The 21,965-nt window shown below is 36.9% G+C and overlaps 1 protein-coding gene across 1 annotated transcript in view; it reads right to left on the bottom strand.

Moving 5' to 3' along the window:
• The window catches only part of SP3 (Sp3 transcription factor), a 60,492-nt gene that overhangs the window by 34,197 nt on the left and 4,330 nt on the right, over window positions 1-21,965 (bottom strand). The window contains exon 4 of the mRNA XM_043577074.1: window positions 15,395-16,754. Within this exon, the coding sequence (XP_043433009.1) occupies window positions 15,395-16,754 (1,360 nt within the window). The remainder of the gene's footprint in view (window positions 1-15,394; window positions 16,755-21,965) is intronic.

Genomic DNA, 21,965 nt, shown 5'->3' on the forward strand with positions numbered 1-21,965 from the left:
CTATTATATTTACCAATGTTAGATAGATATTTGAGACTTCTGTATCATCCTCAAAGAATTATTCATGGATGCATGAGCACTCTATTTCCATAGACTCTAAAAAAACAAGTGTTACCAAAAACATACATTAAAAATGATTTTACTTTGGAAGGCATATAATGTACTCCAGATAAGAATTATGAATTGAAATTTCCAATGTCTTGCAGAAACTCAAATTATACTGGATGATTTGTAAATCAATAGAAATTAAAATCAAAAACTATGCTCCAAAGTTTCTAAATTATTTTGCTCAAAAAAGTGTCCAGTAAAAACTTTCATATACCCAAAATTCACCATGACCAAACTTAAAAGCAAATGGAGAAAAAATTTATGGTATGTAACAAAAGAGTAATGGCCTTAACATATAAAGATGTCTTAAAGGAAAAAAAAAACAAGATATCTTACAAATCAGTGGGGTAGAAACATGCCAAAAAAAAAAAAAAAAAAAGGAAGGCAATTTACCAAACACAATTTGCCCATAAAGAGGCAAATACATTCCAGTTCCCTAATAATAAATGAATGTGTTAGATTCTACTTATGCCCTCCAAAGCTTTGCCCATTTGATAAAATGATTATCCCAGTATGAATGAAGTATGCAAAAGTATAATGCCGGTGCAAGAGCATTTTTGCAATATATAGAAAAGCCTTAAAGAATTAACATTCTTTAACCCAACAATTCCACTTTTAGTACTTCTGCACGAGTAATCCGAAATGTGAGCAAAGATTTCTATATAATAGGAAAAAATGACGAATAACCTAAACATCCGACAATAGAAAATAAGTTAAATCATGGAACATCCATACAAACATACTTATCTACAAATAATCATGTAGAAAACTGTGGGAAAATGCACATAATATTGTTTGAAAAAGTTACAAAGCTGTTGTGTACATGACCTCAATTTTATCAAGACACTTAATAGTATATAATATGCACAGAAAAACAGACTGGAATATTAGACAGCAGATTACTAGCAAATAATTTACCAACTTTACTGGCTGTGGGATTACTGTTTTTTTTCTGTTTCCTTTTCAGAGCTGTCCTGAATTTCTGAATCTAGGACTCTTGTTATGTTTCTTCTTTCTGATTTTCTGCTGGACAGATAATTTTCTAATGGATTGATAATTTTCTATCTCCTGGCCTAATTTAGAAGTTAAAAATTACATTTTTATTCTTGTTACTTATATAAAAATTATAAATTTCTACAAAAAGACTAAATCTATTCTCCATAAAGATCATCCTCCTAAAAATGACAAGAACCTTTACCCACACCTAGATTCCTTTATTTTCATACTTAGCATTCCATTTCTTTTTCAACAATATAAACATTAACTACCAAAAATGAATGCTATATATTAAAACATAATTGATAAAATGAGTTCATAATGATATCCCCCCAAGATAAAGAAAATCTTTGATAGGACTAGGACACCAATTCATTCAAAAACAGATAAATTTTTTAAAAATGAATTTAATAGCTTATCTTGCCTTTTTTTTTTTTTTTGAGCAGCAGGCAAAAGTTTATTGGGAATTATAAGATTGGAGAATAAGAACAGTAGGAAAACTCTCTTTACAGAGAGGGGATATTCGAAAGCTAATGCCCTTATCTTGCCTTTTTTGTACAAACCTTTTTTTGGATAACCAAATAGCTAATAAGGGAAAGTTTTTTTATGGGAGAAATCAAAAGTCGTAACACAAAAAGATTCAGAAGATTAGAAAAATCACCATTGTACAAACCTTAACGAAATAATCCAAAAGACGATGAAAAGCTGTTAAAACCATTAGTTGAGAAGCGGAGAGCTGGAGGCACATCAACCAATAAAATAGTCTCTGAATCCTAATTTGAACAAATTAATCCTTAAAAAAAGCCTCTACATTTTTAAAAATTTATTACTGAAGTATAAATCGGCATACAGTGTCATATTAGTTTCAGGTGTACAAAATATTGATTTGACAATTCTATACCTTACTCAATGCTCACCACAATAAGCGTTAGTCACCATCTGTCACTATACATTATTACAATATTATTGACTATTTTACACTCCCTATGCTGTACTTACATTTCCATGGCTTATTTAGTTTATAACTGGAAATTTGTATCTCTCAATCCCCTTCAACTATTAAAAACACATTTTTTTAACCAACTGGGGAAAGTTAAACATTATAAGGATATTAGGTAATATTAAAAGATTACTAGGAGCACCTGGGTGGCTCAGTCAGTTAAGTGTCCAACTTCAGCTCAGGTCATGATCTCATAGTTCATGGGTTCAAGCCACATGTAGGGCTCTGTGCTGACAGCTTGGAGCCTGGAGCCTACTTTGGATTCTGTGTCTCCCTCTCTCTGCCCCTCCCCTGTTCGTGCTCTGTCTCTGTCACTCAAAAGTAAATGTTAAAAAAATTAAAAAAATTTAAAAAAGATTACTAGAAATTTAGAGTATGGTAAATAATATTGTGCTTATGTTTTTAAACATCCTTATTCATCAGAGCAGTTTTCAAACATCTTATATCTTTTAAACTCATGATCACTTTTATACTGTCAAGGAGCTTTTGTTTGTATGACAACGTATGTCAAGGAGCTTTTGTTTGTGTGAGTTACATCGATTTGCCAGAGGATGGGGTGAGGGAGAATAGCTGACTATGAAGTGGTACGGGGAACTGGTAGGAGTGATGAAATGATACTGTATCTTGAGTATGGTGGTGATTACACATAACTGCATGTGGCTATCAAAATGTGCAGAATTATGCACTAAAAAGGATGAATTTCTCATTTAAGTTATCTCTGTATAAAAAATGAGAATGGGAATGCAAACTGGTGCAACTATTCTGGAAAACAGTAGGGAGGTTCCTTAAAAAACTAAAAATAGAACTACCCTACGACCCAGCAATTGCACTACTAGGCATTTATCCAAGGGATACAGGTGTGCTGTTTCGAAGGGACACCCCCATGTTTATAGCAGCACTATCAACAATAGCCAAAGTATGGAAAGAGCCCAACATCTATCGATGGATGAATGGATAAAGAAGATGTGGTCTATATATACAATGGAGTATTACTCGGCAATGAAAAAGAATGAAATCTTGCCATTTGCAACTACATGGATGGAACTAGAGGGTATTATGCTAAGCAAAATTAATCAGTCAAGAGAAAGACGATTATCATATGACTTCACTCATATGAGGACTTTAAGGTACAAAACAGATGAACATAAGGGAAGGGAAGCAAAAATAATATAAAAACAGGAACACCTAGGTGGTTCAGTCGGTTAAGTGTCTGATTTCGGATCAGGTCACGATCTTACAGTTTGTGAGTTCGAGCCCCGCATCGGGCTCTGTGCTGAGAGCTTAGAGCCTGGAGCCTGCTTCGAATTCTGTATCTCCCTCTCTCTCTGCTCCTCCCCTGCTCATGCTCTGTCTCTCTCTCTCCCCCCTTCAAAAATAAATAAAAACATTTAAAAAAAAGTTTTTAACAAATAATATAAAAACGGAGGGGACAAAACTTAAGAGACTCTTAAATATAGAAAACAGAGCTGCTGAAGGGATTGGGGGGGGTGGGCTAAATGGGTAAGGGGAATTAAGGAATCTACTGAAATCACTGTTGCACTATATACTAGTTTGGATGCAAATTAAAAGATTAGTTAATCAAAATTTAAAAAATTAAAAAATAAGAAATAGGAAAACATTTAAAATGTTTATGCACTCAAAGGGCCTTTGTTTACATAAGTATAATCTATCAATATTTACCATATTAGGAATCAAAATGGGGAAAACTTAAAGCTGTATTAATTTTAAAATAAACTCATTGGGGCGCCTGGGTGGCGCAGTCGGTTAAGCGTCCGACTTCAGCCAGGTCACGATCTCGCGGCCCGTGAGTTCGAGCCCCGCGTCAGGCTCTGGGTTGATGGCTCGGAGCCTGGAGCCTGTTTCCCATTCTGTGTCTCCCTCTCTCTGCCCCTCCCCCATTCATGCTCTGTCTCTCTCTGTCCCAAAAATAAATAAACGTTGAATAAAAAAAAAATTTAAAAAAAATAAAATAAACTCATTAGACGTTAACATAAATAACATTTTTATGGAAAATATATTTTCAAAATGTGAGAACAGTATTAAGTCTTTCCAAATCTCTTTAATATCTAGCTTATTAGGAAACAACTAGATCTTTATATAAGCTCCTATGTTCAATCTGTTATCACCCATTGTGTATAGCTTCAGGAAACTCCACTGCACACTATATGCGAAGTGAGAGTAAAAAGGGCAAATAACATATTAGTATTATTATGAAAATACCTTTGATCTCACAGACCTCCCATGAAAAGGGTACCAGAGACTCCCAGACCACATGCTGAGAATCATTCCATTTTGGGTTAAAATTACACAATTCTGAAATTTTACTTTAAAATACTCCAGAAGAACAAAATTTTAAACAGCAGAAATAGAGGAAACAAGAATGACAGAACACTGATAAATGTTGAAACTAGGAGGTGGTTACATTAAAGTTCACTATACATTTCTCTGCTTTATGAAATTTCCCACAGCTCTCAAATAAGTTACAAGTATTTTATTATCAGTTAAACTTCATTTTTTTTATTTTAGAGAGAGCGAGCAGGGGAGAGGAGTAAAGGGGAGGGGAGGGGGGGAGGGGAGAGAGGGAGGGAGGGAGGGGAAGGGGGGGAGAGAAGCTTAAGTAGGCTTCACGCTCAGTGCACAGCTTGACACAGGGCTCGATCCCATGACCCTGGGGGATCAGGACCTGAGCTAAAATCAAAAGTCAGACATTCAACCAACTAAGCCACCCAGGTGCCCCTAAACTGTTAATTTTTTTTTAAGCTTTATTTATTTTTGAGAGAGAGAGAGAGAGACAGAGCGTGAGTGGGGGAGAGGCAGAGAGAGGGAGACACAGAATCTGAAGCAGGCTCTGGACTCTGAGCTGTCAGCACAGAGCCTGATGCGGGACTTGAACTCACGAACCACAAGATCATGCCCCGAGCCGAAGTCGGACGCTTAACCGACTGAGACACCCAGGTGCCCCTAAACTGTTAATTTTTTATCCACTTCTGTGATCACTATTATTTCCGCATTTCCCACTCATTTCCTCTGGAACCATTTTTCTACCTAATCCTTCAGTAGTTAGTTTAGTGAGGTCTTTGAATAGTAAACTCTCAGGCCTTGAATATTTAAAATGTCTTCATTACATCCTAATTCTTGAGTAGAAGTTTAATTGCATATAGAATTCTTGACTGCTGGTTATTTTCTCTGAGTACTACAAAGATATTACTACACCATCTTCTGACATCTGTGTGGCTGATGATAAGTTGGTAGGTCTGCGATTTCTATGTAAGTAATCTGTCTTTTCTGTTAAAATTTATCTTTCTCCGTAATTTTAGTGTAAGTCAGGGGTGAACTTATTTTTGTTTTCCTTAATACCTGAAGTAAAATTTTCATCTGTGGACTGTATTTCTTCAACACAAGAAAATTCCCATCCATTATCTCAACAAATACTACTTCTCATACCATTCAATCTATTCTCTTTTTATAAAATTCCTATGCTGGTGGCTCTCGATCTTTCAAGTCTCCTGACTGCTTGTTATTTCTATGCTGTATTGTGGGCAAATTCCTCAGTACATCACCATTCGCTCACTCTTTTCCTAGGTCCAGCCTAAAGATTGCCCTATTTCCTCCTTCCATTCCTCCACAAATTTATTTCACCTAATCTAAAACAATGCTGACAAGACACACCACCACCAGTAAAAAAGAAAAAGCACTATCAATTAAATATTGACATGTCATGGATTGTGATATATACTCCATGTTTCAGAAATATTAAATGTTAAATAATGTGTGTTTTAGAAGCAATGAAGTATGTTTAGCGTTTCCAGGATTTCTGATTATTGGTTTACATATCTACCCTTGTTTTACAACTTCCTTTTTGTCATTAATGATTATAAACATACTGATCTTATTTTATTACTTTTTTTTTTTGAGAGAGAGAGCACGAGCAGTAGAGGCAGAAAGAATCTTAAGTAGGCTCCAAGCCCAAAGCATAGCCCGACAGAGGGCTTGATTGCACAATCCTGAGATCATACATGACTTGAACTGAATCAAGAGTCAAACATTTAACCAATTGAGCCACCCAGGTGCCCCTAAACATATGGATTTTAAATTAAACTCTTCAACAGGCTGTTATTTCTTTAATCTGACATGAATTAATTTCCTAATTATTGATTTTATTGGCTATCTTTCATAGATTTTTGCATTCACCAAGCATTTTAGAATTTTGGTTTTCAAGTTTATCTTCAGTAAAATTTTTCTCTCTGTATCCCAAGTCTGGAATTGTTGCAAGTGCCTCCACAAATCTCTCTGGCCCCAGCACAGGTCCAGATCTTATATTGGATTTAAGGAAATATTAGGGATATCACAAATCCAGACTCTGAGCTAACAGTTCAGTGTTTCAGACTGGTTCAAATGCTGGTCAGATTGTGTTCCTGTCCTCCTATTCCCTGTAACTTCTTCACATTTCTCTAAGTGTACAGCCTCATTTAAGCCATACCTTGGAGTAACAGAGACCTACACTGTTTTAAACTCCCCTCTAACAAAAGGGAGCTGTACTCCAGCTCTTGGTTTTGGTTTTGTTTGTTTGTTTGTTTGTTTGAGGGAGAGCACACACATGCAAGGAGGGAAGAAGGGCAGAGAGGAAGAGGGAGAAAATCTTAAGCAACCTTGATGCAGGGCTTGATCCCACGACCCTGGAATCATGACCTGCACCGAAATCAAGAGTTGGATGCTTAACCAACTGAGCCACCCAGACACCCGCCAGCTGTTGGTTTTAAGCAGTGAATCTGATTCTTGGCTCTTCCTTCCTCATGTGGGGTGACTTTTATCGATATTAATAGATAATTAAATAGGATATAATTCCTGACTTAAATACTTAGCAGGTATGTTCATCCTGTTAAAAAAAAAAAAAGGAACTAAAAATTAAGCAGGATTAAAAAAACTGTACAGGCAATATAATTATAATATTAAAAAACATACATGACACCATGTTTTATCTTGAGAAGAGATTAGAGACTTCCACATTCTACATTAAAATTTTCAAAAAGAGGGGTGCATGGGTGGCTCAATCAGTTAAGCATCCAACTCTGGATTTCAGCTTAGGTCATGATCTCACATTACATGAGATCAAGCCCACCATCAGACTCTGCACTGACAGCTCAGAGCTGGCTTGGAATTCTCTCTCTGCCCCTCCACTTCTTGCACGTGTGAGCACTCTCTCAAAATAAAGTAACGTTTAAAAAAATTTCCAAAAAGAGGGGGCGCCTGGGTGGCGCAGTCGGTTGGGCGTCCGACTTCAGCCAGGTCACGATCTCACGGTCCGTGAGTTCGGGCCCCGCGTCGGGCTCGGAGCCTGGAGCCTGTTTCCGATTCTGTGTCTCCCTCTCTCTCTGCCCCTCCCCTGTTCATGCTCTGTCTCTCTCTGTCCCAAGGATAAATAAACGTTGAAAAAAAAAAAATTTAAAAAAAAAAAAAAAAAAAATTTCCAAAAAGAAAAAACTATTTCCATAATGTTTTTACTTTCCATACCAATCATATACTACACTTTTATAAGCAGATAAAGCAACTTCAATAAGTACAGAAAATACACACAACTGAATGAATAAAAAGTACTGGGGAAATCAGAGTATGAATGATTTTCCCAAGCTTTAAAATAAAAATTTTAGAAATTTCCAAAATTTAGTGAAAGACCATGACATGCATATACAGTATACAGATCACAAACGAAGAGTTCATAATTAGAAACAAAGCAGGGTATACTGAATAATATCTAACTAAAAGATCCTCAGATTGTGTTAAATAAAACACTTTAAGGCCTACATAAAACAGTAGCTAGGTTGATCCTCTATTTGTATAAGAGGGCTAAAAGATTTACCAATTACCTTAAATCATCATGGATCACAGTCATTCACGTTTTTTTCCATTCTTTAGCTCTACAAAGACTGCATTTCCCACCATACATTCTGTTTTTCAAGCAATAGTTTTGGCCTTTTAGCAGCATTTGTCCATTCCTATAATCAGCCAATTCTGACATGTGATTAATTAGATAAAACCAAAAATTATTACTTTCACTTTGTTATAATCACCAATAAAAATACTTCAGAAGATATTTTCCCCTACACTTACCATGAAAAAAATACAATAAGGCTAGTACCTTCCTCCAAAAAATGAAAGAAAAAAAAAACATACTGATGTAAATTAAATAGCAGAACATCAAATCAGTGTAGTATAGCAAAAAACAAAACAAAACAAAAAAACAGAAAACCCACAAAGGCTAGTTGTAAAAGCCTTGGGCCAGTTTCCTTCTCTACCCAAATGTTAGAAAAGTAACAAGATTATTGCAAGAAAGAATTACATTATGTATCTAAAAACACCTAAATAGTAGTTGACACATTTTTCTCTTTTACCCTTGCCCTTCAACACTTAACTATGAAAAGTTTTAAAAGTCCAACTTTTTGTAATGCTTCCATTTTCTCCCTATAATTTTAAAAAGCACAGCTACCAATTAGTCCACAACTATGCAGTTATCCAAGGGTAATAGGAAATTCCAAACATGAGGCTTTTTGCTCTAAAGAAGTAATGAGAGGTGCCTGGGTGGCTCACTTGGTTAAGCATCTGACTCTTGATTTGGGCTCAAATCATGACCTCAGGGTTTGTGGGATTGAGCCCCACACTAGGCTCTGTGTTGCTGACGGAGCATGCTTGGGATTCTCTCTCTTCCTCTCTTTCTCTGCCCCCCACCCCCCACAACTCACATGCACACACTCTCTAAAAATAAATTAAAAACCTTAAAAAAAAAAAAAAGAAAGAAGACAGACTTCAAGCTGTATTACAAAGCTGTAATCATCAAGACAGTATGGTACTGGCACAAAAACAGACACTCAGATCAATGGAACAGAACAGAGAACCCAGAAATGGACTCACAAACATATGGCCAACTAATCTTTGACAAAGCAGGAAAGAATATCCAACGGAATAAAGACAGTCTCTTTAGCAAGTGGTGCTGGGAAAACTGGACAGCGACATGCAGAAGAATGAACCTGGACCACTTTCTTACACCATACACAAAAATAAACTCAAAATGGATGAAAGACCTAAATGTAAGACAGGAAGCCATCAAAATCCTCGAGGAGAAAGCAGGCAAAAAACCTCTCTGACCTTGGCCACAGCAACTTCTTACTCAACACATCTCCGGAGGCAAGGGAAACAAACGCAAAAATGTACTGGGGCTCATCAAAATAAAAAGCTTCTGCATAGCAAAAGAAACAATCAGCAGAACTGGAAAGCAACTGACAGAATGGGAGATGTTTGCAGACGACGTGTCAGATGGAGACTTGGTGTCCAGGATCTATGGAGAGCTTGTCAAACTCAACACCCAGGGGACAAATGATCCAGTGAAGAAATGGGCAAGGGACGTGAATGGACACTTCTCCAAAGAAGACATCCAGATGGCCAACCGACACATGAAAAAATGCTCAACATCACTCGTCATCCGGGAAATGCAGATCAAAACCACAATGGGATACCACCTCACACCTGTCAGAATGGCTAACACTGACAACTCAGGCAACAGCAGATGCTGGCAAGGATGCGGAGAAAAAGGATCTCTTTTGCACTGCTGGTGGGAATGCAAACTGGTGCAGGCACTCTGGAAAACAATATGGAGGTTCCTCAAAGGATTAAAAACAGAACTACCCTACGACCCAGCAATTGCACTACTAGATATCTACCCAAGGGATGCAGGTGTGCTGTTTCAAAGGGGCACATGCACCCCAATGTTTACAGCAGCGCTATCAACAACGGCCAAAGTATGGAAAGAGCCAAGGTGTCCATGATGGATGAAAAGATAAAGAAGATATGGTATATATATACACAATGGAGTTTTACTCGGTGGTCAAAAAAAAGTGGTCTTGCCATCTACAACTACGTGGATGGAACTAGAGGGTATTATGCTAGGTGAAACTGGTTGGTCAGAGGAGGACAGATGTCATGTGACTTCACTCATATGAGGATTTTAAGAGGCAGAGAAGATGAATACAAGAGAAGGGAGGCAGGAATGATATGTGAACAGGTAAGGGGACAAAAACATGGGAGACTCTTAAATGTGAAGAACAGGCAGAGGGTTAGTGGAGGGGTTGTGGGAGGGGTGATGCGCTGAATGGGTGGGGGGCACTGGGGAGTTTACTCCTGAAATCACTGTTGCACTGTATGCTAACTTGGATGTAAATTTAAAAATAAAAAAGAAAGAAAAAGAAAGAAGCAATGATTTCCATAAACCTTTCTTCCTACCTCAAAAACCTGACTGAATTTTAAATGTGCCCAGTCTTGAAGGATAAATTTGTATTTATATAACAAAATCTGGTAGAGAACTAAAATTTGAGAACCTGAGTAAAGGCAGTCTTGGTGTGAACTCTGGGGACATTTTCTGACCAGAAAAAATGTTAGAAAGAGACATAAATCCATACTTTGTCTCTCCCCACTGATTTTCAAATACACAGCAATGGTAGACAAAATAAAACTTCAAAAAACAGAACTTCTCTAAAACAGCATGCATTTCTCAACGGGAAAAAAACAGAAATATAATAAGTGAGTGGGGTTGCAACTTGGGGCATGATGAGCTGCTCTATGTTCAGTCTGGTTTCTAAGGGATAAGAGGCACTAAACATACCCATCATGAGAAGGGGCCCAGAGTCAGATGCACTGCCTTAAACAGGCAGGAGCTGGTCATTTTTGTTAAAGGGAAACTTAAGAAAAACAAAAAGTCAAAGCAATTCCAGAGCCCCAGTAAAAAATCTGTGTCTTCTCATTTATTGTAAAATTGTTACATACTTAACAAAAACAAAAATTCAAACCAATGATGTAAAAGTATTTGAAGCATTTCATCTGGGCATACTATGCTCTAACACAGATTTTAAAAACCTTATTCTTATTTTCAACTAAAACACATCCTAAAATAATTTATCTTGCTTCTTGCCAATTAAAACTCCAACACACGAAGGGATAGTTTTCCTATCACCAAATCTCCCCCAAATTAAAATTTCCTGGGTTTCACTGCTAAATATGCTGTTGTATACTATGCAGCATTTATTCTCATTCTACTTTCTCAAAAAATTTCCCCATTCCTTTAAAACTGGAACAAAATTCACTTTTAATGGCCTTCTTTTATTTTAGCCTTCTTTTATTTTACCCTTCCTTGCCACCATTCAATAAACTCAATTACCACTTTAAAAAAAATTTTTTTTTCAACGTTTATTTATTTTGGGGACAGAGAGAGACAGAGCATGAACGTGGGAGGGGCAGAGAGAGAGGGAGACACAGAATCGGAAACAGGCTCCAGGCTCTGAGCCATCAGCCCAGAGCCCGATGCGGGGCTCGAACTCACGGACTGTGAGATCGTGACCTGGCTGAAGTCGGACGCTTAACCGACTGCGCCACCCAGGCGCCCCTCAATTACCACTTTAAAAAGTCCACTTCATATTTAATTCCTACAGTGTTGTCATTCTGATAGTATTTTAGAAGTAATGTATTTGAAGTATTTGGTGCTTTGTAACACTGATTTATGACCAACATAAATCCACAAAATCACAAATAAATTCCCTAGGGATGTTTTTCTAACATGCACAGATCTCCACAACCTTAACTTTATTCAAGCTTTAAAAACTGATTTAGGGGGCGCCTGGGTGGCACAGTCGGTTAAGCGTCCGACTTCAGCCAGGTCACGATCTCGCGGTCCGTGAGTTCGAGCCCCGCGTCGGGTTCTGGGCTGATGGCTCAGAGCCTGGAGCCTGTTTCCGATTCTGTGTCTCCCTCTCTCTCTGCCCCTCCCCCGTTCATGCTCTCTCTCTCTGTCCCAAAAATAAACGTTGGGAAAAAAAAAAAAAACTGGTTTCGAAAAACTACCAGCTAAATCTTCAGAAGTCTGTCATTCTCAAACTTTTTGGTCTCAGAACTCCTTCTAAACTCTTAAATATTACTGAAGTCTCCAAAACTTTGTTTGTGTAGGTTATATGTTTTGATATTTACCATATTAAAATTTATGACATACTGTAATTGTTTTGTTTAAAAATAGTAAATTATTATGTCAACATAAATTAACATTTTATGAAAAATGATTTTCCAAAAATATAAACAAAAAGTTTAATGAGACACCATGTTTTACATTTTTGTGAATATCTAGGTTAAAAGAAAACAACTAGAGTCTCATACTTGCCTCTACATTCTATCTGTTTGCAACATGTGGTTTGGGCTGAAGCATAGAATATTTAGTCTTACAAAGATACGTGGCTAGAAAAGGAAGAAATAATTTGTCTTTCAGTCAATTGTGGGTATTCTTTGATACTGTATCAAACTTGACAAGTGGCAGTTTCTTATAAGTCAGTGGCAGTGTAAAATCTGAAACCATATTGATAAACTTTCCATACACTTGTTACAGGTGTATCTCAAACTTTGAATGGATCTTTTTACTGCTGTGTGATTTTGTAACACGAACTGGTTATCTGACAACTACTGGTTCACTGAGTTATCACACAGATCTTCCAAATGTTGGCACATTTTGTTATAATACAGTATCAAATCCTATTTATTAATATCATATCCATCTCATCAAAAAAGTAATTATTAACAAGCAATCAAGTTCACAGAAATAAACTTGAGTTTTCCAAAATTCTAATTTTCACTGGAAAACCCAAATTTTATCATTGGTAGCAAATACTGTTAGGCTTTTTTCCTTAAGTGATAGGCTCACTTAAATCTTTTTTTTTTTTTTTTGAGAAAATATTTGCACTTAAATACATGAGTCTCTCAATAACCATAGTTTGTCAGTTGTTCTTTCAAGTAAAAACACTCTTTCACAAAAATAGCATTTAGTTCACCTTGCAACTCACACAACTGCACAATTGGAAAAGAAATTTTTTTAAAGATAATCATCTTGTTTATGGTATGACGTAGAAATTGCTTCATTAAAGCATAGTTCCCATTTTGTCACAAAGAATATTACAAAGACATAGCAGGAACTGCAAATTAAATACGAGACAGCACTTCACATCCACTAAGATGGCTATAATCAAAAAGAGGGGTGCCTGGGTGGCTCAGTCAGTTGATCTCACCATTGGTAAGTCCAAGCCCCACATCCAGCTCTGTGCTGACAGCTCGGAGCCTGGAACCCACTTTGGATTCTGTGTCTCCCTCTCTCTTTGTCCCTCCTCCACTCACACTCTGTCACTGTCTCTCTCTCAAAAATAAATAAACATTAAAAAAATAAAAAAATTAAAAAAGATAGTAACGGGTGTTGGTAAGAACGTAAAATGGTGAAATGGTGCAGCCGCTTTGGAAAAAGTTTGGTAAGCAGCTCTTCAAAATGTGAAACATAGTTACCAAACAATCCAGCAATTCCACTCCTTAGTATATACCCCAAATAAATAAAAACATGTCCACATAAAAACTGTCCTCAAATGTTCACAGCAGCATTATTCACAATAGCCAAAAGGTAGAAACACAGTCTGTCAACAGGTAAATGAGTAAAATGAGGTATATCTATACCATGGAGTATAATTCAGCCACAAAAAGGAATGAAATACTGGCCCAGGCTACAATACAGATGAAACTTGAAATTATTATATTAAATGAAAGAAGTCAGACACAAAGAAGCCACAAAATGCATGATTCCACTTATCTGAAATAATCGGCAAATCCAGAACAGGCAAATCCAAAGCGACAGAAAGTAGATTAACAGTTGCCAGGGGTTAAGAGGAGGGAGGGAATGAGGAGTGACTGCTGATGGGCATGGGTTTTTTTGTTTTTTTTTTTTTTGCGGGGTGATGAAAATGCTCTAAAATTAGATGGTGATGATGGCTGTACAAGTGTGATTACATTAAAAAAAAAACAACACTGAATTATATACTTTAAAGAGTGAATTGTGAACTTTACGGTATGTGACTTGTACTTCAGTAAAGCTATTTTTTTAAAAAAGACATGCTGCACTCGAGTCAAGATTTAGTAAAAACAACTATTTTGACTGGTTCATCAAGGTCATTCTTCAGTGAAAATAGCATTTTTCTTTAACTGCAAGCACATGGTCATGAAGAATACAACAAGCCTGGAAGTGGTACTACTTTCATTTTTGCCAGGACAGAAGCCATTTTAGCCACCATCAGGGAAATGTCAACATGATGCAAAAGGCAAATAACATCAGTATTATGAAAAGTGGTGTCCTTGACATCAAGGACCTCTGAGAGGGTTTCTGGGATCCCCCAGGGATCCATAGACCATGCTTTTATAATGGCTGCTCTAAACCACTGCTTCAGGAGGCTCAAATGCAATTAAAGTCTTGCCAAGTACAGATCTGAGGCTTCAGAACAATTCTGATTTTCTAAGCATGTATGACAAATTTCTTCAAAGAAAAAAAGTAGTATCTATGGTGATGGGAATTACGTCAAAAAATTAAATTCAAGTGTCCTAATGTAAGAGTTTGGAATCTTTGACTCACTCAGGTTATAATAGTAGTACAATCAACACAATAACCCAAATACAAAATAGAAGAGTAAAACTAAGGATTTAGTGCACATCAAAACACTCAATAAAACGTTATCTAAAGAACATTAAAGTAATAATGATACCATCTCTTTTACAACTGTTTAATTTCTACACAACATTCGAAAAATAGACTTCTGAGATTTCTACCCATACTATCAATAGCCATGTATCTAGCACGGTTAAATTTAATGCTCAGCTACACACCTGTAAGAATAAACTATCACAAAATCAAAGAATTTTAGGTCTGGAAGGCACCCTAGATATAGTCACCTAGTCCAACAACCCCATTTTATATAATGAGAAAACCAAGTTTGCAAGAGAAAAAGTAACTTGGCCAAAATCACAGCTAGGTAGTAGGGGAGACAGACAGTCTTGGCTCCCAGTGCTATGTTTTCACCATGCCAACCTAATTCCCCAACCAAAAATAATGCATAAAACATTTAACTTACATCACACCAAGCACAACCAAGACACCTTACCTGCCAAATAAAAATTTTGTAATGCCACCAATCAACACCAATCAAAGGTGAAAACAGATGTAAGATTGGGGAAAAACTACAAACATACTTGGCATAATGGAGAAATGAATCCTTGACTTCAAAACTTTTCAGTGAAGAACAATCTGGAAGACACTTTGATGTCTACCTTTCATACAAACATAGGGAAATGTATCATCACCTTTAAAGATACCCAGATACTGAAAACACCTTAAACCAAAAAATATCCCTACATGTTAACAAATCACTGATCTATGGCATGACATGACTTAAGACTCACCTGCAGGACTGTCAGCATTCTCTCCTGGGTGTAGCTGTATACCAGTAGAATCTATAGAGTTCACTGTAACTGTCTGTAGATTTGGCAACTGACCAGTGCTTAGACTAACTGGAGTTGAAGTCAAGGCTCCACCTGCTGCAACTTGACCAAGCGTGAGTGTCTGAACAGGCGTCAAAGTTATTTGCTGGGCAGCAGTATTCTGTATTTGTAAATTCTGCAAGTTCTGGACCCCTTGTACTTGAAATGTTTGCCAAGTTATCTGTCCAGAAGGGGTCACTGTCTGTGCCTGAATTAAAAAGGTTCCAGGATTCAGCTGCAACTGAAGATTTTGCAAAGCCTGTTGTGATATATTTTGACCACTGGCTTGCACACCATGGATTGTCTGTGGTGTAATACCTTGCACAATTTGGGCTTGACTGGTTGGCTGCTGAGACTCTTGAAGTTGTAGATGTTGTACAACAGGCTGCGCTGTAGAAACCTGAATATTCTGAGCCTGTGTCTCTTCAGAAACAGGCGACTGGATATAATTTCCCTGAAGATCTGAAGAATGGACTTGCCCACTAGAAGTAGTCAAGCTATTTGTGTTTTGTTGTAATATACCTGTACTATCTATAGTTACAGGCAACTGTGATGAAGAAGATGTTGGCACAAATAAATCTGTATCAGTATTCGTTTCATTAATATCAGGAGAAACCCGCTCACCAGTCCTTTCTGAATTGTCTGAACTATCCATAGCTTGTCCTGTGTTTATCAAATGTCCATCGGCATTAATGCCTGCAGTCATTGTCTGAGAACTGCCCGAGAGTCCCAAAGAATCTAGATCGACACTATTGATTGGTACAAAGGTAATATTTCCTGGCAGACCAAGAGGCACATTCGCAACTACTTGGGTTTGGCCAGGAAAAGATGAACCACCAATTGCAACTCCCTGAACCTGGACTTGACCAGTCTGTGGTATGAGATTCTGGATATTAGCAGGAGGTGTTCCAGAGGCAAGCAAGGTTTGATTAGAGCCAGGAATGATCTGAATTTGACCACTTTCTTGATTTATACCCCCATTATCTGAAGAGCCTGTGAAACCAATCTGAACTTGCTGACCATCTGTTGACTGAATCTGTGGTATTACTTGATATTGAACATTGGACACTGTACCATTTGATGAATCTGATCCTGGTGCAACTGAAAATATTTGCTGATTCTGCAAATTCTGAAGGGGAAGGACATACTGCCCACTCGAAGTAGCAGCACTTGGAATCTGTACTAGATTACCAGCTTCATCTTTTATAGTTGTAGGTGTGGCTGACAAAACCTCCCATCGGTTTGGTGCTCCTCCTAACTGTGCAGAAGCCAAATCGCCTGTCTGGATAAAGAAAACAAAAAATGTTATGCGATATATGTCTGTGAAATATTTGAATCAATCCTCAAAAAAATCTTAAAAACTGACATAAATCCTACTACCTGAAATTAAAAGTTCTCTTAGTAACACAGTAGACTTCAAATACTGAGACAGTACTATATAAACCATAATATTTACTATTATTTCCAATTTTGTTAATTATTACAAAGATAACCCATGCTATTTGAGCAGGAAAAAAATTCAGAGTGTTCTTTGTTTTATGACCACAAACTGGTCTTCTATTCCCTCACCTATGATCTCTAATCCATACAGTTAAATAAAAATACAGGTGGCTAGAAAAGATTATGAACCGCTCAAACCAAACATTATCACAAACACTGAGGAGTTCAAAAAATATATATACTAAAATACGTATCACTAAATCAGTACATTATATTTGTGTACAAAAAGGAAACATAACCAGTACAGTGTTATCAAATCACCTAAATAAGAAAAATTAAGATTTGTGTATTACTGCTATAAACCTTAAGTCAAGCTATTAAAGCTCCCCTTTTATGGCACATATTAATGTCCTCCAGAGTAAACTCTTGGCTAGGACTATTCCATTAGCAAGCCATCATATTCTTTACTTTTCCCATGAACTACAAAAAAAATATGAGACCTTAAAATTTTTTAATGAGGAAAGATTATTGCCCTGTGACCACATGGCAAAGTCACTCCACCTGAAAGGTTTTTCCAGAATCTAAAAGCTGGAGGATACAGACATGATTTTATCTACCACTCTATTTATGTTTGCAGGAAAATGACAGACATATACATTGTGTATTCTGTTACGTAACAGAATTTAGTTATCATCCTCATATTTTACAGATTGAGCAACACAGGAAAGCAGAAAGCAATAAAATCTTACACATCAACATCAAAGGGCAAAATTTTTTAAGAAAATAAAGGTAATGTCTCACATTGGAGCCGTTCTTTTAAGGCCAAGTACTATGATAGTGATTTATGAGATTATTATCATCTACTCCTTACGACAATTTTGTTAGGTAGGTGTTATCACTATTCTCATTTCACAAATGAAAAACTGAGAAATATCACACAGCTATCAAATGGCCAAGATAGGATTTAAAACTAGGCCAAGTCTAACTACAGAACCTAGGCCTTTAATTCATACCAAACTTGTCTCCCACTAAGATCAAGGGTAAAGACACAGAGAATAAGACCTTATATGAATTATCCTCAAAATAAAGTCATTCCTATGCCACTTCCTTCTCCATCTATATGTGAATTCCTATGACTATGCTTATCACTAGACAATGAAAACATAAGCAAATCTAGTCCAGCATTCTCAACCTAGGACCCATGCTTGGGCTTCAAGGGATCTCTGAATCCTCTAAAATAACACAGCAACTTTTTGAGAAAGTACAACTGGGGAGCAGAAGGATAATCTAGGGTTACACTGTATTCTCAAAGGAGGTCTATGACCATAAAAAACAGTTAAGACATATACTGTTCTCTCAGTATAAACCAGTCCACAAAACTTAATGCAAATATTGTAGAACCAGATTTTAAAAGTTTCTTAAAGAAACTCACTACCTAATTCTCATGCAGACGCATAGTTGAAAAGCATGTATTTCAATGGATGAACCACAGTTCAATAACTCAATTCAAGACATTTGAGCATATGTGCCAAGTTGAAATAAGCATGAGTAAGCACATGAAACACACACTCTCTATTTTAAATGGTTCACAGTTTATCCAAGCAGACACAGAAATACATGCTACTACTATGTGAATATAGGTGTGCACTAGCCATAGAAGGGGAACATAGAAGATTGGGGGGGGGGGGGAGGTATCACACGAGATATTTAAAGTACTCTTAGAATAAATTTATGATTTCACTGTAGGCATCTAGGAAAGAGAGATAGGGGCATTAATAAAGGCATAAAAAAATATTCACAAACAAAAGGAAATTCTAAAGAATGGACAGTTTGTGGAGTTCAAGAGAATCCAGAAAAGGCTCATATTCATAGAGAAAAGTAATGGGGAACAAGACATTTTTATCAAGGCCTGTAGTTAATGGCTTTGTAGATCCTGCTAAGGAGTTTGGACTTTATCCTGCAGATAATAAATGAAAGCTATAAAAGGTTTTTAAGCAAGTGATGCAATCAGGATCTGTGTTTTATAAAGATAAACTAAGGCCCAGTGAAGGAGACTGAAAGAAAGGCGGAAGAGACTAAAGACAGATAAACTGTGGGACCCAGTACAAATGTGTAAGCTTCAACTAAAATAATCATCTTTTAAATACAAACATTTAAACTTATCAAACTTAAATTACTAAAATGAAGACCAGTCATTAAAGTTGCATGTCATTCTTCAACTTCTATCTGGTATAGGAATTATAAGCTTAAGTCATCGTTCTCAATATCTGAGTAATAATTCATGTTTCATTTCAGTCTCTTGGCATCTTAAATAATCTAAAGACATTTACATCTAGACTTTATACTGAAATCTACACTAAAATATGTCTAATATCCAACCTTTATCTTCCTAAGGTTGTTGTTCACCTCTGAATTTTGACCAGCATTAAATTTACAATTATTCAACTTATATCAAAGAATACAGTATCTCAGGTACAGATTGTTTTATCATACTGGCATTTTACCTTTTCTCATTCTTTAAAAAAAGTCAAATTTATGGCATCTGAAGTATTTTTTTTTTTACAAAATAGTAGTAAAGGCAAATAATCAACCATCAGTGAACAGCTTTTTAGTCAAGAAATTCCTTGAAAATAAATATAACTACTCAAATGACAAATCTGACTAAGTACTATCCAAGGATCCAGAAGTTAAATAAAATAAATTGTGGTACCACTTTTCCCAAAAATGCAGGTCATTAATTGAAGGGAAATCCCCAAATGTTAAGTAACACAGCATGATGCATCTGAACTTTTTGAATAAACCTAAGGAGAAATGCATACATAAGAAATATTTATGAAGCACAAACCCAGAGGGAAGAAAAACAGCAACAAATAATTTAAGCAAGAGACAGGCAAAAGGGATCTTTTAAACGAAATAAATTTAGTTTTAAAAAATTTACCAATATTAATTTTTTTAATAGAACTGGAGGAAAAACACTGAATCAGAAAACTATTAGACTTTCATGGTTTAAGCCACAATTATGTTTGGAGGAGGTAAGTATATTACATTATAAAGAAAAGAACTGACTTCTAGCTAAAACTGTGGGATTGTGTGTGATTTAAAGCAGGACTCAATTTTCTTATGTTAAAAATGGGGGTGGGGGCGCCTGGGTGGCAGAGTCAGTTAAGCGTCCGACTTCAGCCAGGTCAAGATCTCGCGGTCCGTGAGTTCGAGTCCCGCATCAGGCTCTGGGCTGATGGCTCAGAGCCTGGAGCCTGTTTCCGATTCTGTGTCTCCCTCTCTCTCTGCCCCTCCCCCGTTCATGCTCTGTCTCTCTCTGTCCCAAAAATAAATAAAAAAACGTTGAAAAAAAAAATTAAAAAAAAAAAAATGGGGGTGGGGGGCACCTGGGTGGCTCAGTCGGTTAAGCATTCAGTTAAGCCTTCGACTTCAGCTCAGGCCATCATCTTGCAGCTGTTGAGTTCGAGCCCTGCGTTGGGCTCTGTGCTGACAACCTGGAGCCTGCTTCAGATTTTGTCTCCCTCTCTCTCTGCCCCTCCCCCACTGGTGCTGTCTGTCTGTCTGTCTCTCTCTCTCTCAAAAATAAATAAACATAAAAAAGAATTTTTTTTATGGGAAAACTGGGACACCTGAATGGCTCAGTTGGTTAGGCAACTCACTCTTGATTTTGACTCCGGTCAGGATCTCACCGATCTGGAGTTCAAACCCTGCTTCAGGCTCTGCGCTGACAGGGCACAGAGCCTGCTTGGGATGCTCCCTCTCTCTTTGCCCCTCCCCCTCCTGTTTGAGCGAGAGAGCCCACACACCCGCTCTCTCAAAATAAGTTTTAAAAACTTAAAAAAAAAAAAAAAAGGGAAAATTATTACCTCACAGGATCTTAAGAATCAAAATAAAGCATTATGCTTTATAAACTATAAACCACTATGCTATAAACCACTATGCTATAAAGCACTATCCTAAAATCCTATCATTATGATTACTCAGATTATGAGAACACAGCATGATTTGAATGCCTAGTACAATCCCTGGCATAAAGATCAGCAAATATTTATTGAATGAATAGTTAAAAGTATTTACTTTAAAATCACTGCAAAGAAAATGACAGAAAGAATGGATCAATAAAACTGACCTTGAGATATTAAAGTCTTCCATGAAAAACTCCCAATTTTAAACCAATTTCTTTCCATAATTCAACAGTAAGTCCCCCCAAACTTTCAAAACTATAGAGCCTTTACTAAGCCCATTCATTTGTAAGAGAAATTTCATTAGCAGCACCCCACTCAAAGAGATGACGATTCATAAAATCAAGAGACCAAAGTAAAAACATGTGATGTTAAGCTATTGGAAACACTAATGTTAGGCTTATTGGAAACACTACAGAAACAAAAGAAGAGAGACCTAAAAACACATAACCCAGGCAAGAACTAGCATTTGGTTTAGGTTCAAGATAACTCTCAAGAAAAATCCACCAGTGTTTGTCTCAGTTAACTCTTCATATTCTTATCAGACAACTAACAAACACCAAGCTGACATGGAAGTTGGCATTATCGTAAAGTTGTAACTTGAAGGTACTCTTAGGTCTCCCTCTGTACATAAACACATAATCACACCGTAAAAAGGACCAAAACCAAGAGTAGCCCTAGGACGTTGCTATAGCAATTCATTACAAGGGCTTTCTCCAGTGCAACCAGGCATAAAAATGGAGGGGGGAGGAGCAGTTGAATGGGGGGGGGGGAAAAAAGAGGCTATCTTCTCAGATAATACCTGTGGAAGGGGGGAAAAATGCATAGCACTTATTGCATAGCATTTGGAAAGGATTATTAACTTCTCAGTTCCCACAAATGGCTTTGTGAAAGCCAGAACCCGGCAAGGACAAAGTGTTACTGGAAACAAAAACAAGTGTGAAGCTAAGGTGGAAAGAAACTAAGAACGACTCAAGTTTCTTAAAATCTTCAAGGAACACTAAAGAACTCAAACCAACTTCAAATAAAAACAATTACCCAATTAACTGATCACAACTTGAAGTACAAATGAAATAAGCAAATAAATAATC

The sequence above is a fragment of the Prionailurus bengalensis genome, chromosome C1 (genome assembly GCF_016509475.1).
Source record: "Prionailurus bengalensis isolate Pbe53 chromosome C1, Fcat_Pben_1.1_paternal_pri, whole genome shotgun sequence".
Lineage (NCBI taxonomy): Eukaryota > Metazoa > Chordata > Mammalia > Carnivora > Felidae > Prionailurus > Prionailurus bengalensis.